This window comes from Anguilla rostrata, chromosome 3 (genome assembly GCF_018555375.3).
Source record: "Anguilla rostrata isolate EN2019 chromosome 3, ASM1855537v3, whole genome shotgun sequence".
NCBI classification, from domain to species: domain Eukaryota; kingdom Metazoa; phylum Chordata; class Actinopteri; order Anguilliformes; family Anguillidae; genus Anguilla; species Anguilla rostrata.
The window spans coordinates 3,834,174-3,849,656 of record NC_057935.1 but is presented as its reverse complement, the minus strand read 5'-3'; the positions used below and the strand labels follow the sequence as shown (position 1 = coordinate 3,849,656).

At 48.1% G+C, this 15,483-nt stretch overlaps 1 protein-coding gene across 3 annotated transcripts in view; it reads left to right on the top strand.

Annotated features, from left to right (window-relative positions):
* Positions 1-15,483, top strand: part of LOC135249867 (calcium/calmodulin-dependent protein kinase type II subunit alpha-like) — a 64,755-nt gene that overhangs the window by 39,393 nt on the left and 9,879 nt on the right. For 2 of the 3 annotated variants that reach the window (XM_064325523.1, XM_064325525.1), the window contains 10 exons: positions 896-968; positions 2,700-2,802; positions 6,847-6,930; positions 9,170-9,264; positions 9,710-9,832; positions 9,952-10,035; positions 10,849-10,891; positions 12,615-12,655; positions 14,148-14,180; positions 14,916-14,964. In XM_064325523.1, the coding sequence (XP_064181593.1) occupies positions 896-968; positions 2,700-2,802; positions 6,847-6,930; positions 9,170-9,264; positions 9,710-9,832; positions 9,952-10,035; positions 10,849-10,891; positions 12,615-12,655; positions 14,148-14,180; positions 14,916-14,964 (728 nt within the window). The remainder of the gene's footprint in view (positions 1-895; positions 969-2,699; positions 2,803-6,846; positions 6,931-9,169; positions 9,265-9,709; positions 9,833-9,951; positions 10,036-10,848; positions 10,892-12,614; positions 12,656-14,147; positions 14,181-14,915; positions 14,965-15,483) is intronic. The other variant, XM_064325524.1, reaches the window with a different exon arrangement.

Here is a 15,483-nt window from a genome sequence, read left to right as displayed (position 1 = left end):
AATGGCCAATGTGGGAGCAGGTTTGTGTTTTAGCCCAGCTCTAAAGGGCTGGTGTGAGTGCAGGTTTTTGTTTTAGCCCAGTGTTATGACACCTGAGTAAACAAATTAATAAATCAAGGTCTTCAAACGAGGCCTTGATAGGTAGAGTCAGGTGTCTGAGCGCTGGGCCAGAACAGAAAAACCTACAACCACACCGGTCCTTTTTTTTGGACAAGAATGAACACCCCCGACATCGGAGATTTCACTTTCCCCTCCCGCCGCCCCCCCCCCCCGCCCCCCCCCGCCCACATCGGCTGCCACAGCGCAGAGGTGAGAGGTTCAGCTGTGGTCTAATTGGGGATAAAAGACTGGTTCCTGTCTGTAAGTGACACGGGGCAGAAATTAGTATTGATTGGATCCGATCGATCAGCCTCCACATGGCGGAACCGTGCAGGAGCGGGAAGCGGAAAGAAATGGAGGGGGAAAGGGGCGGTGGTGGTGGTGGGGGGGGGGGTGGAATAAGGGATCACCCCCTTCAGAACAGAAATTAGACGGTGAGGGCTCCGATTCGCTGTCCCATTCTCACCGCCCCGGAGGTCACACACCGGGGGGGGGGTCAGCGAAGTTAGCTAACGAGAAGCGGCACACAATATTTTGGATTCGCGGAGTGTGATTCAAAATGGACTTAAAATGCACATTCCAGAAAAGTGTTAGCATGCTAACAAGAAGTCACGCGAACATGACAGCTTCGCAGAGTATAACTCTAAATGGATTTCAAATGCACGTTCCGGAAAGGTCCGCAGGTCCCCCCTACATCGGTTATAAAGCTGAATGTGCCCCGGCTCCTGCGAAAACGTTGCGGACAGTCCGAAGTTAAATGTCCTCTGTCTTCTCGTTTCTCACTCCTGCCTGTCAGCCATTGCATCCAGCAGATCCTGGAGGCCGTCCTGCACTGTCATCAAATGGGCGTCGTCCACCGAGATCTCAAGGTGAGCCTGCCCTTAAAGAAAACGATTTATGGTTTGATTGATTTCAACAATTAAAGTACAGCCGAATTCACACATTTCCCCAAAGACATATGGTACGGCGATTGCACACGCGTTGCTCCAACACATATTCTCTTTCTAGTTAAAACCAATATTTCTGCCACAGCATTGATGCAAATTATACTAGAAATGATAAGATATGAAATGCACCGATATGAAGTGTTCGGAGTTAGACAGTTATTTCTTTCTCGCAAAAATATACACTGAAATTATATTGTGTAGAACTTCTTCATAAATAATATAAATTGCAAATACCCCTCCACACACACACGCATACATACTTGCCCTCTCACATGCCCACACACACACACACACATACATACCTGCCCTGTCTCTCTCACACACACACACACACACACACATATGGACATACATGCGCACACACACACACACACTGGTAAAACCATGCACCTTGGAGTTGATCTTAATCTTCCCGAATCGAGCGTGGCTCTCTCTGGAGGCTGAGCGGGGAGGTGTCCCCTGGGTCCTAAGGTCCTCAGAAGGTTAATTACATCATTTCGGGTCCCCTGAAGGACGGATCCCTCTTCCGGCACCTCCAGGAAAAACGTGTGACATGCCTGAACTGTCATTACACACACCTACAAGGTGTTAATAGACCTGTCACAGCCACTGGTCCCTTTGGGTCTGTCTCTGAGGACAAAAAAAAAAAAGTCTATTTTTGATTTTTTGTTTTTTCTGAGCAGAGAGAGAGAAAAAGGGAGGGAAAGAACTGTGTAGAAGGACAAAACAAGCTGAGATGTGAGGCTAATGTTTATCTGGACCCGGGGAACTGTAAGAGACTGTATGCTCCTGGGTCGATTCAGAGCTTGGCACGGTGCAGGGCCCCGGGTAATTGAGAGATTGATTTGTTCTTTTTTTTGCCCGGGCAATCGATGAAGAAGAGGTTTGTCGCGTGCTACGGGGGAGAACTACCGGCGGGGAGAATTCCACCCCCCAGCGCTGCTCTCCACGCACGTTCATTCATTAGCTCAATTTTACACCTGTCAATACCAATCACCTTCTGAGTGACATTAATCTAGAAGGACAAGAAAAACACACACACACACACACACAAACACACACATTTTATACCGTAATGATGTCTATGCCACACACGCGCATGCACACGCACACAGACACACGTACACACACGCATGCACATGCACACACACGCAAACACACACACACGCACACACACACACGCAAACACACATCATATATCATAATGATGTCTATGCCACACACAAAATATACAAGGTCAGAAAATACAAGGTCAGAAACTCCCTACGCTGTATGAAACAGTGCAGATACCTCAGCAGCGTGTGGTGGGAGGTGGATAATCAACTGTTCGCAAAGCATTAGCAGTCAGGGAACTGAGCACGTAACATAGAGGTTGCCCGTTCGATTCCCAGGTGGGGCACAGCAATTTACTTCACACGTACTTCACGCGTTTACACTTACTTACAGCAAGCCAGTAACTTAACCCGATCTACCTCAGGTAGAAAAATGTGCAGCTGTCTGTCCTTATTGCGCGTCGGCTGTGTGCAAGCGTTCTGCCGAATACCTGTGTTGTGAGGTACTGCAATCACCAGTGACCAGGTGCAGACTAGCCCGTCTCTGATTCCTTTTCTCTCTCTCTCTCTTTCTGACATATTTCCTCACGCGTTCCAACAGCCGGAGAACCTGCTGCTGGCATCGAAGTCCAAGGGGGCGGCGGTGAAGCTGGCGGACTTCGGCCTGGCCATCGAGGTCGAAGGGGAGCAGCAGGCCTGGTTCGGTAAGGACGCGCCCCTTACCGCGCACCGGCGTTCGGGCCGGCGGCGTAGTGTGATGGGGGTAAGGAGCTGGTCTTGTAGCCTGAACGTCGCAGGTTCCATTCCCAGGTGGGACACCCTGCCGCTGCATGTTGCGTCCCTGAGCAAAGCTACTTAACCTGCATTGCTTCAGTATATATCCAGCTGTATAAATGGATGCAATGTAAATGCTGTGTAAAAAGTTGTGTTCGTTGCTCTGGGTAAGAGCATCTGCTAAATGCCTGTAATGTAATGTAAAAAATTACTTTTAGTATTTTTTGCTTGAAACTGTTTCCTCTGGCGCATAAAAACTGAGAAGAGCGTGCTCAAGGGAAGAAGCGCCATTACCAGTATAAATATTGATTCTGTTTAGAGTTGTGAGTAAATGCTATAAACTATGCTCTTATGCACAGCCTCTGAAAACATAATGGCCAAATACAAGCTGCTTCATTGAGTTACCTGAGGTGTATTTTCTTGCTTTTGACCAGAAACGCCCGAATGCCCAATATCTGCCATTGTAAACTTTTCGTTTCATGAAAAACCTTTATGGGTCTGTTGAAAACATCCACTAAGAAAAAAAAAAAAAAAAACCCAAAAAAGGAACCGTCCCTTTAATATGTTCCTGTGTTACTGAGGCGTTTCCTTATGTGGTTGCAGATAATGAAACTATTAACCTTATAGTCACCCCCCCAAAAAAACTATGTTAACTCAGTAGAAAAGATCACCAAAGCGTGCTTTGCATTAGATGAGTTCAATAAGCATTGGCCCAAAATGTTTGGGGGGGGGGTAGCTGTCAGTCCGTCCCCATCTCCTCCCCAGTCGCCATTCTTGTCCAAACCTCGCCCCCCTGCTCGACTCCCCCCCCCCCCCTCCCCTCAAATAAATTCCTATCTACGTCACTGGGTGCTTTGAGCCCCACTTAATGCAATTTAGGATTAATGATGCTGTGCTGAACATTTGGCACCTTTGACAGTCCGGGACTTTTTCCCATTAACCATCCCCAGGCATGACTTACTGCATGCCTTAACGAAGAGAATCTAACCAACGAGCCAATGAGCGTCAGATCGCCTGTGTGTCGTCCGACAGAGGGAGGTGTCACACGGTGCGACTGATGATGCGATGATGACATCACACACGTTCCATCGTTCCATCTCGGCTTATTAGAAAAACATGCTGGCGTTATGTGTCGTCATGGATAATGTACTGTCGCCAGGCAACGGACGTGGCTGTTAGACTGACACTCGAAGCGATATTAAACTCAGAGTGGTTTAAATTCAGCCGTCTTCCCCGTGATTAATTAGCAGAGAGGGGCAGGTGCAGAGAGGGGTGCCGCTCTGGGTGCCAAAGCTCCTGCCCCTTTTGCCCCCCCCCCCCCACGTACCCAATGTGCCCCTTTGATGTGATTTACAACAACAACAAGAAAAACCTGTCTCTCACTTTGAGGACCTGCTCATCAAAAGGTCTCTACATGACCCTGGGTAAAGATGTTCAGCCCCCTTGGAGAGCATCCAGTTTAAATCATTTATCGCGTGTTCATCTTCAGAAAGGAGAGAGAGAAGTGTTCCTCCTTTCCCTGTCCCGAATTTTGCTGTCTAATGATCTCCCCTTTCCTTAACAGAAACGCACTGGCCTCTCTTTTCCTCGAAGTTTGTGGATTTACGGAGGTTGCGTATGGAGCCGTGGGCAGAAACAATAGCGAAAAAGCCTTATAAGATGACATGTTTGCAGCCGCTGTAGAAAGATAATTATCCTGTTGTGCCGCCAGGATGCGTCAGGCCTCCCAGGAGAGAAACCGCAGGAAGTGGATCTCCTTTCGTCCTCTGCACGTTAAAATGAAACATCTCTGCGAGCAGAGGCGGTGCGAAGCGACTGCTGCACACACAGTATCAGTGCAATTACACGCCCACTCCTCTGGAGACCAAGTGATGTCACAATAGTGCCGGTTCCATTCCCGGTCATGTGACCCCATTGTGCACTTGTCTTTTTGGAGCTACCATACAATTCTAATTTACATACTGCTCATATGTGAATTGATTAAACTCAAATACACAGAAGAGAACGCACTTTCATAGAATAGCTTTGACGTCCTCTGTCTGCACAGCGTCTAGTATGAGTGCAGCCGTTGATTGGCTGTTATTCCAGTGGTTTATCGGTCTGGAGCGTGTACCGATGCTTCAGGGATTTTTACTTGCTATTCTGGACCGGCTCGTTAGCATTTTTGCTAATGGCCTAATGTGAGCTGCGGTACTGGGCCCAGTACAGTGTTTCATTAGCCCAGAGGGAGCTGGTGTCGGCCTGGAGCCACAGGCACTCTTCGGGCCGGTCCATTAATGACTCTGCACTGCGTCAGATTGACCGAGTTTAATTATTAGCCACCACCCCTTATTTCACAGCATGTGCACACCTGTTCCCACACCTGTCTCCACCGGTCCTGTCCCGACAGGATTCCAGAATTTCCAGTCACATGCTGCGAGGACGCGATCCGATTCGCTGCAGCCACACCGTCGCTGATCACTATAGGTCAAAATCAAAATCAAAGGGACTTTATTTTGTCCGTCTGGGGCACTTTGACCTGTTGGCAGTGCGAGATGCATAGAAACACAGGGAACATATGAAGTGCATGCGATGCACAGTACAGGATGTGTAATACCAGCAGTGCGCATTGAGAAATACAAACTAAGAAATTAAATGAAGAGAGCATAGAGTCATACGTGGACTGTGACATTGTGAAGGCATTCCACTGGAGAGAGCAAAAGTGCATTTTTAAATCATTAATATTGTTAACGAATGATAAACGTGTTCTGTCGTTTTGCTAAAACATGCTGTTAATATGTTATCATGCATCATACAACCCGCCACTCAGCGGACGGCAGTCCTCCCAATCCCAGTTGCGTGGGCAACCGTACGACCCACAGCTGTTAAAATCTTGCTTTACTGACATCTCAAAAGGAAATGCACAACAACAAAAAAAAACCACGGAGGGAATCATCATAACTATTCCTCGACATTATGATTAATACATGAGCTCATATTTTCTCTCAGCACTTTATTTTACACGCAGAAGACCACTCAATGTGGTCATGTAGCTGTGAAGGATTAAATATGCAGCGAGCCACAGTTTATCCTCAGTAGAATCTGTCCACTTTGGAGAGGAACTCACCAGATGTACATGAAACAGACGTATTTGAATATTAATCTCTCAGCTTGCATGTAACACGGCAATAACACTCTTCTAAAGACGGCGAGTTTCTTGTCGTGATTAAATATTTAAATCATGTTCACATTAGCATGTGCAATATTGATGCCGTTCACTGGCATGTACCAACAGGACTGGAGGGGGTCGCGTGCAGCATGGAGGATGCATTTTCCCTTAGTTGCATGATAATGAGGAAATAAATCCACCCCCGCCAGTGGTAGGACCCAGTTTGGAGGAATAAACACAAGGTCAAAGTGACTGTTTCTTTCTAATAAACACCCACTCTGTTAATCTGCCTATCAAACTGTTTCAGATGCAATATCCTTCGAAAACAGTGGGCACAACCTCTTTGGAAGGATATAAAGGTCAAGTTAAACGACGGCCATTTTAGTACGGTGCTGTCTCTGTTTGCAGGCGTACTCTGTCTGTAGAAATAAAGGCACACGCACAGCATTTTGCACTTTACTGCCTCATTAGTCTAAAGTAGTGTGAACCCAATGTGGGCTATTGCATTCCCTAGGTAGTAAAACCTGCTGTGTCTGTATTATGACCCAAGTCTGTCCTGATTGGCCTGTCATCTATGTGTCTACATGTGTCCCTGTCCTATTAGCTGAGTCTGTCCCGAATGGTGGGTCACCTATGTGTCTACCCGTGTCCTATTAGCTGAGTCTGTCCTGATTGGTGGGTCACCTGTGTGTCCACCTGTGTCCCTGTCCTGGTAGCTGAGTCTGTCCCGATTGGTGGGTCACTTGTGTGTCCACCTGTGTCCTATTAGCTGAGTCTGTCCTGATTGGCTGGTCACCAATGTGTCCACCTGTGTCTCTGTCCGTAGGCTTTGCCGGCACACCTGGCTACCTGTCTCCGGAGGTACTCAGGAAGGATCCGTACGGGAAGGCTGTGGACCTGTGGGCATGTGGTGAGTCTGACACTGAAAAGAAATGTATTGCTTTCCTATTTATAAATTAAAAGTATAGACAATTGTCTTAAGGCTTAATCAACACTTGAAACGAACGATAAGGTGATAGACTCGAGGCTGCAGCTCGAGTCTAATAGGAACCTACCTTAACAGACGTCCCTTGCGCTGCAAAGACAAACAACCCACACCTGCGGGCCTCGTTTCCTACTGAAGAGAGGGAGAGAGACTTTGAGAAATGTAGGGTTTCGCTTCAAGGACAAAAAAAAAACAAAAAACGAAAACCCAGAACCGAACCAGCGCAGTAAGAAGCCTTTGAAGAGCCAATTAGCTTCTCGCTAATCAGACGAGGTTAGGACCGTGGGCGCGGTGTAGCGACAGCCTCGCTCGCCCCTTACCGAAGCCCGCGTTCCCTAATTGCTCGCTCTTAATTCTGTTGGCTGTGCTAAGGTGCTGTGCGCTCGGCGACAGCTCTGAGGTGTGAGGCACTCTGTTTCTTAGCCTGAAAATATTTTAACCAAATCATCGCGGTTACTTTTCCCACCAGCCATTGCGGCACCTCGCGGCAGTTCACGCATGCTGCATACAGACCGTTCTTCATTCTCTGATCTGTTCTTTTTTTTCCAGCCATTAATAGAATGCCATTCTGAGAGAATTATATTACTAAATGTTATCTATTAAGTACGAAAACCACAACGTGATAATTCGCTAATCGCTCATTATCGAAATTTGAATTCGAACTAGCATGCATTTACGTTTAGGTCTGGATGCTCTTGTCCAGAACAGTTTGCTTCAGTGCATACATTCGGCTTTAGGAAATGACCGGAGCCAATGGCACGGCCTTAGCAGGATAATCTTACAACAGGAAGTTAGCGTGATAGGTGCAAGAGGGTAATAGAGAGCGCAGTGTCATTAGGAAGCAAACAGTTTTGTTGGGCACATTGCTTTATACTCAGGCTAGGCACGGCTAGTTAACTCACTCAGTATAACCCGCGGTGATAAAGGAGCCTGAATTTCATTGGCATGGTCGTTATTCTGGGTGCATAAAGGGTACCTCACTGAAAACTATTTTTGCTGGATATTCTTACCTGAGGACACTGGAGATCACTTCCCAGTCCACAAAGGAATGGCTTAAAATTTTGTGTTTTACCATATTTGTGAGAAGTGAGCCGTTCTCTGCCTCCCCAGTGATCACGCTATGCATTCAATTCAATTCAGTTCAGTTCAGGTCAATGCAGTTTAGTTCAGTAAAAATTAAATTCAACTCATCAAAGTTCAGTTCAGCTCAGACTGTCACGAAGACGCTGTTCAGTGAAAACACAACAGAAGGGAGGGTATGGGGTGGAGAGGGGATGTGGTGGGGTGGGTTGTGGTTAGCGCTATATTGTTTGTGCACAGGGTGTCAGGCGATCAGAACGTGCAGCGCAAGACCCACCCCCCCCACCCCCCCCCGCCTCCCCCAGCAGGGGAGCAGTAACCAGAGCTGGGTTTTCACACATAAACCCTGACAGGAAACAGGTGCACGGTAAAGAGATCTGGCCAATCAAATCAGAGGCCCAAAGAGCGTATACAGTACAGTGTCCTTAAACCACATATCTGCTGTGCAGTGCTATGGATAGAAAGCAAACAGCTTTGTACAGAATGACCCCCCCCCCCCCCCGCTAACTGACCACAGTGGCCCCCTCCTTATCCTCCCAGCAACAGAACTCACACTGCTATAAATGCACACGCATGGGTGTCTCCGGTTCAACCCGAGAGTGTGAATGTCTCATTTAAAATACGCACGGTGTGAACATTCACAATATTTTATTGATTCTCTTTGGAGTATGACGACCTATTCTATTGTATCATTAAAGCAGCATCAACAATGCTGGCATGACTACTACTATTACTACTGCTAATGCTACTACTACTACTACAACTATAACATTACAACTGTTGTTTTGCTACTACTACTGGTATGACTACTAATACTATTATTACTATTGCGCTGCCACTCCTGCTCTTACTACTACGACTACTGCTTCTGATACTGCTATGACTACTACTGGTTCTATTTCTGTTGACATTACTACTGTTCATAAGGCTGCTGCTACAAGTGCTATGAATGACGCTAGTGTTCGTACTGCTGTTGTCTGCTGCTCTGGTCATTGCGGGGATTACCAATCAAACCGCTACCACTCCAAACGGTGGAGATGCATGTAATTATGTCCCCCCCCCGTGTTCCTGTTCCCTCTCCCAGGTGTAATTCTGTACATCCTGTTGGTGGGATACCCCCCGTTCTGGGACGAGGACCAGCACAGGCTATACCAACAAATCAAGGCTGGGGCCTATGATGTAAGATATCATGTTCCAGTGAATGGCTGGAGCTGGACCTAACAATTATCTGTCAAAAATATACTATACATTCTCGGTCTCTCTTTTTCGCTCTCTACCTCTCCTGTTCTCTCTCTGTCTATCTCTGTTTCACTCTCTCTGGTTCTTTCTACCTCTCTCTTGCTCACTCTCTCATTCTCTTTCTCCCTCTGTCTTTCTGTCTCCCTTGTTCTCTCTCTCATTCTCTCTCACTCCCTTTCCTGTTCTCTCTCTTGTTCTCTCTCTCTCTTTCCTGTTCTCTCTCTCTTGTTCTCTCTCATTCTCTCTCACTCCCTCTCCTGTTCTCTCTCTTCTGTTTCGCTCTCTCTGTTCTTCTCTCTCTCTTGCTCACTCTCTCTTCTCTTCTCTCTGTCTTCTGCTCTCTGTTTTCTCTCCCTTCCCGTCTCTCTCTTGCTTCTCGTGTCAGTTTCCCTCCCCAGAGTGGGACACTGTTACTCCTGAGGCGAAGGACCTCATCAATAAGATGCTGACCATCAACCCAGCAAAGCGCATCACGGCCTCTGAGGCCCTCAAACACCCCTGGATTTCGGTGAGCCCCCTCCTCCCCGAGTTTCCCCCGCCCCTCCCCAATCTTACTCCTCTTCATAGCTTTTCTAATTCTGATGAACTTGGGATGACCTTTTCTGACCCTGTGTCCCCCCACCACAGCACCGGTCCACAGTGGCCTCCTGCATGCACAGACAGGAGACCGTGGAGTGCCTGAAGAAGTTCAACGCCAGGAGGAAGCTGAAGGTAGAGTGGGGCGGGAACGCCGTGCATCATGGGAAATGTGTACACAGCCAATCAGAGCTCATCATTGACAACAGGGGTGCACAACAAGGGCCGATCCATTTCAGGATTCTGTGCCAACTTCTGCTCTTAATTATTTCATAGACGATGTTGCTGTAACCCCATTTCCACAATTTGAAATGCTTCTTTAGAAGAGCTTTAAAACTGGATTTTGTGTCATTTGCGGCTGTGATATGTCCTGCATTGGAATTAAAAATACAGAACGGTGTTTGAAATGTAACCACGGTGATACACTCCAGAAAAAGCAGGTCCCATTCTGTCATTTATGAGATGCTGATCAAAGGTCGGAAATAACGAGGATTTTAGTCACTCGAAAAATGCATCCCAGCATGCACTGCTTGGCTACAGCTGCTGCGTTGTTATACTGACGTGTCGTTCCTTAAATTTAATTAAATTGCCTTGCATGTGTCTGCTATGCTGTCAGTATGAAAATAAGCCTTAAAACATGACCACATGTTTGAAAACAGTGGAGTTAGCATATTCTGTATGGTTTTGGTGGGCGGGTGGTGGTGGTGGGGGGAGGGAGCGGGGATGAGTCTGAATGTACAAAAATTGGAATATTATCTAGAATTCATAACTGCAAGTCGGTATTTCTTGCAATAAAAAATGAGAACACAGCGACACAGTTGTCATAGTTACAGAAAAAGTGACTTAAATAAATATATATTTTATTTTATCTTGGAATTGGGATTGTTTATGAAGACACAAATCTGTTTTTTCTTCTGTGGATGTCATCACATTTTTCCTTTGTCCCAGGGTGCAATCTTGACCACCATGCTGGCCACACGGAACTTTTCAGGTGAGTCCGGAACAGGAACGCTATCCGGCAAGATTCCGTATTCCGAATGGGTTATCACTGTCTTATCTATGTCTGTCTCGCACGTGTGGACAGAGCCTCCCCCAGGGATGTGAGGACCTTCAAAGCCTCTTCTGTTTCAGAATTTCTGTATTAAATACCACAGTGAAACATCCTTCTCTATGATATCCAGAAAGAAAGCTCTCTTTCTTTCGTTTATGTGTTACTGAACAACGTTCAGAAATAAATAGCAGGCTGAAAAAAATAAGGGAGGGACAGCGAAGGATTTCTAGACTGTCATACCAAAGGAGGAGTAACTTGCCGTCTGTTAATCTCTCTGACGTTAACTCTCTCCTCCTTGCTCGCGTTACCTTCACCTGCTCTCTGGCAAGTTCATGCCACTAAATGTTTCTATTGCGGTTTATGGAACTGTGAGACTCTAACAACCCTCACCACGAGTGTCTAGATTGTCAAACCCCCCCCAGCCCCTGCCCTAGGGAGTCCGGCTGTCATTTTCCAGCAATACATCACCCCCCCCCCCCCCCCAGAAAAATTTCATTTCAGCACTTTAAACCACAGCCCATCAATCTTCCCTCTTTTTTTTTTCCTTTAAAAAAAGGAGGAGATCTCTGTCTGTCTTAATGCACTCTGACAAAAGATCCGGCAGACATCGCAGCTTCTTGTTTCTATTATTAAGCCCCCCCGAAATTCGCTGACTGGCCACGGCTGCCCCCCTTTGAGTGCCCCAGGAATCCGACAGTTACACTGTGGACGGGGTCCAGGGGATGGCCCCACATCGAGGATTTCATTGGCTTAAAAATTGTTTTCTCCCTCTCCACCCCAACTGATGTGTGGTGAGCGTTCTGGTGCAAAATGGCTGCCGTGCATTGCCCAGGTGGGTGCTACACATTTGCTGGTCACTGTAAAGGTATGACCATCTGGAAAAGTGCGATATATAAATTCATTCATTCATTCACCTGACGCTGCAGGCTGAGGGGATCACGCTGCCCCCTGCTGTTGAGGATGGTGTCTGCGCCTCCCAGAAGCGTAGCGAGGCTAAAATTAGCCAAACTGTCGAGCGTGACAACTTACTAAAAACACACAGGCTCAGCTCTTTGCCACGAAATGTAAACCAAGTGGAAGGGTCAGTAGGGGGAAAGGGCAGGAGTGTGGGTGAGAGGGGGAGGATAAATTAAAGCAACCGGACGGTTTTAACCGGCCAAACGGCTTGCACAGATGCGCAGATGTAGCTGAACTCCTCAAGCACCGATTCATTACAGAGTTTTATTTACTCAGTATAATTTAAAAAATCCCAACAACCTCCCGATTTATCTACTGAAGACTTAAAACAGGTGGCCGTCTGATTTCTTGGCCGGCTCTGCTTTGCCAAGTCAGCATTTTTTTTCCTGAAGGATGAATTTTTATTTTTAATATTATTGTGGAGTTTTTTGGGATTTCACACTCGGCTGCCTCTCGTACCCTGTCCCCCTGCTACGCGTGGTTGCGCTCGTCAGGGTCCCAACGTCGGAGGAGATAAAAAGGAACAGACGTCTCGTCTCTCGACGTTTTTCCAGAGGATCTGAGCGACAGTGTGGCTTTGCTTCTTTCCTTTCGAGCCCCCCGTCCGTCGCCCCGAGGATTCCCGCCATGTTCCTCGCCCTCCTGTTCTGGGGTTTCCTTCCCTTTCTGATGGCGCTCTCCCTCTTTTTCTTCCTGTCGTCTTCAGGAGCCAAAAGTGTGGGGAACAAGAAGAGCGATGGAGTGAAGGTAGGGGTGAACAGAAGCCTGATTCCCGACCGTTCCGGACGTATTCCCAGCTGCTCCGATCACATTCCCGACCGTTCCGGACGTATTCCCAGCTGTTCCAGAAATCCAGCTGTTGGGTGTTACTGTCACTGTGGAGGAGCCAGGCAGGGCTCTGGCTTCCGCATGAACGGGGGGTGCATCTGGGGGGGGGGGGGGGGGTCGGGATCGGGATTGTGTTGCCGAACCTCTGTGTTGGCCATGTCCAGAACCATCCCTGGGAGGAATACGGGAGAAGCGGGGGTCTGCAAGCTTCACCGTTCTCAGCGTGCTTAAACCCCCTCTATGCCCTTACTGATTGGACGTAATGGGGTACTGGATGCTTACTGATTGGACGTAATGGAGCACTGGGTGCTTGGTGATTGGACGTAGTGGAGCACTGGGTGCTTGGTGATTGGATGTAATGGAGCAGTGTAGGGGCGTGGAGGAGTTTGGGGCTCCAATCGTGGGTCAGTATGGATCAGTTTTTTGATGTCTGATGTTCTAAAACTATTCTCTCGGCAGATACTTTCAGTGGTGTGTGTGTGTGTGTGCTTGCATTCATATGAGTGAGTGTGTGTGCGTGTGTGTGTGTGTGTGTGTGTGTGTCCCTGACATCCCAGTGTTGGTGATCAGTATTAGGGCCAGTGGTAATATCATGGGAGAGATTAACGGGTCTGGGGTTCCTCCAATTGGAGCTTGAGCTGTGTAACTATAGAGATAAAGGGTCACTGGATTTGAGGGTCATTAGTGTCAGGGGGTTAATGGGGTCGAAGGTCGCTGGGATCAGGGGTCACTATCCCCGTCTACCTCAGTCCTCTTCTGCTGCCTGTTACTGAGCGCCTGGGCATATTCACACAGCATCACAAAGAGACACACATACAAACACACACAGTATCACATGCAAACGCTTATACACACATGTGCATTCACTCACAAACACACCCATATATACATATGCACAGTATTTCTGGCTCTCTCTGTCTGTCTGTCTGTCCCTCTCTCTCTCTCGCACACACAAACACACACACACACACACTCACACTCATATGAATGCAAGCACACACACACACACACACACTCACTCATATGAATGCAAGCACATACACTCACACTCATGAATGCAAGCACACACACACACACACACTCACTCATATGAATGCAAGCACACACACACACACACACACACTCATATGAATGCAAGCACACACACACGCACAGTCATATGAATGCAAGCACACACACACCCACACACTCACTCATATTAATGCAAGCACGCACACGCACACACACACACTCACTCATATTAATGCAAGCACACACACGCACACACACACACACTCACTCATATGAATGCAAGCACAGACACACACACACACACACATTTCTCTTGGCTTCTCCCTCTCGTGGCGTCCTGCTCTCCGCCTCCATCCCATCCCGTCTGTTTCTGTCTAACTTCTTCTCACTTCTCTTCCAGAAAAGGAAGTCCAGTTCCAGTGTGCAGCTGATGGTGAGTGTGCAGTGCCCTCCCCTCTCCACGTCCTCAGCTGTACCCAACGCGCTTACCCCCCCCACCCCCCCAGGGCCAGTGCTGGGACACTCCCCATCTAATGGCAACAGTAGTCACCTAACAGGCTCCTTGGCCAATTCTGGGAGAGCAGCAAACCCAGGGGAAGTGTTTGGTTGGACGTACCAAATGTTTCGAGATTAGCCTTGTGCCTGTTGGTTGAGTGCGATTGGTCCGTTCAATGGAGCACTTTCCCCGCCGGTTGCATTTTCAAAAAAACTCAACCTCCCAGAGTTCCCTGGGTGCCTTGAAAGCATCCCAATGAGAAAATGTTTAATTGAAGATGGAGCTGGACTTTCTTTTTGCTGTTTGATGTCGTCGTGGTGACATTTCATTTTCAGTGTTTTCCAAGCCATCGCTTTTTTTTATATGTGGACTTGGGTTCACGTTGGGGGAACAAACAAAAAAAATGTCTCTCCACTGTCAGGTTTGTCGTGTGCCCTTCCCTGACCTCACGTTACTTCCTCTAACCTGAATAATTTGCAGGTGAATGTTTTTATTCAAAGGTGCCGGTGTCATGGAGAGGGTGGGGGGGTGGGGGAGAGGGTGGGGGAGGTCATGGAGAGTTTAAAACGCGGCTGGGAATGGGACCACGCAAGGGCTGAATTGCCCCTCTCGCCAGCCGCGCCTCGAACACTCACTCTTGTCTGTGTGTTCCCCCCCTCCCCCCCCCTCCAGGAATCCTCAGAAAGCACCAACACCACCATCGAGGACGAGGACTCTCGAGGTACGGACCGTTAGAAAGAAGCTCCTCCGGGAGCGTCCGCGGTCGCTCGGCGTGACAGCGTAGCCGCGATGAGCGCGCGGCGTGTGTGTGTGCGCGAGTGACGACTCCCTGCTCCCGAGCGTCGCACAGATACGCACGCTGTGGCATCCGGGGGCTTAACACAGAACGCCTTCCTTTCACCGAGGGGGGGGGCAACTCAACACCTGCTGATACCACAGAACCAAAACCGTTGAGCTAAAAGTGGCCGCGTCCTCCTCCTGCTTGGGGTCCCGGTCTAACGGCTAACGGCTAACGGCTCACACGTGGCCTAGTAAACCACTCTCCACTCAGCCTAAACGTAACTGCGCCTGGAGTAAGACGGTTGTGATGTCATTCAGAAAAAATATTCAAAAGAGGAGCTCCACCAATCACAGAGTGCGTTGGAAGCAGTCAATAGAACGTTGATGATGACTGGTGGGTAGTTTCTGGCTGCTTCCTGGTGATTCCCACAGAGATTCCAGAAGCATAGGTGTGACATTG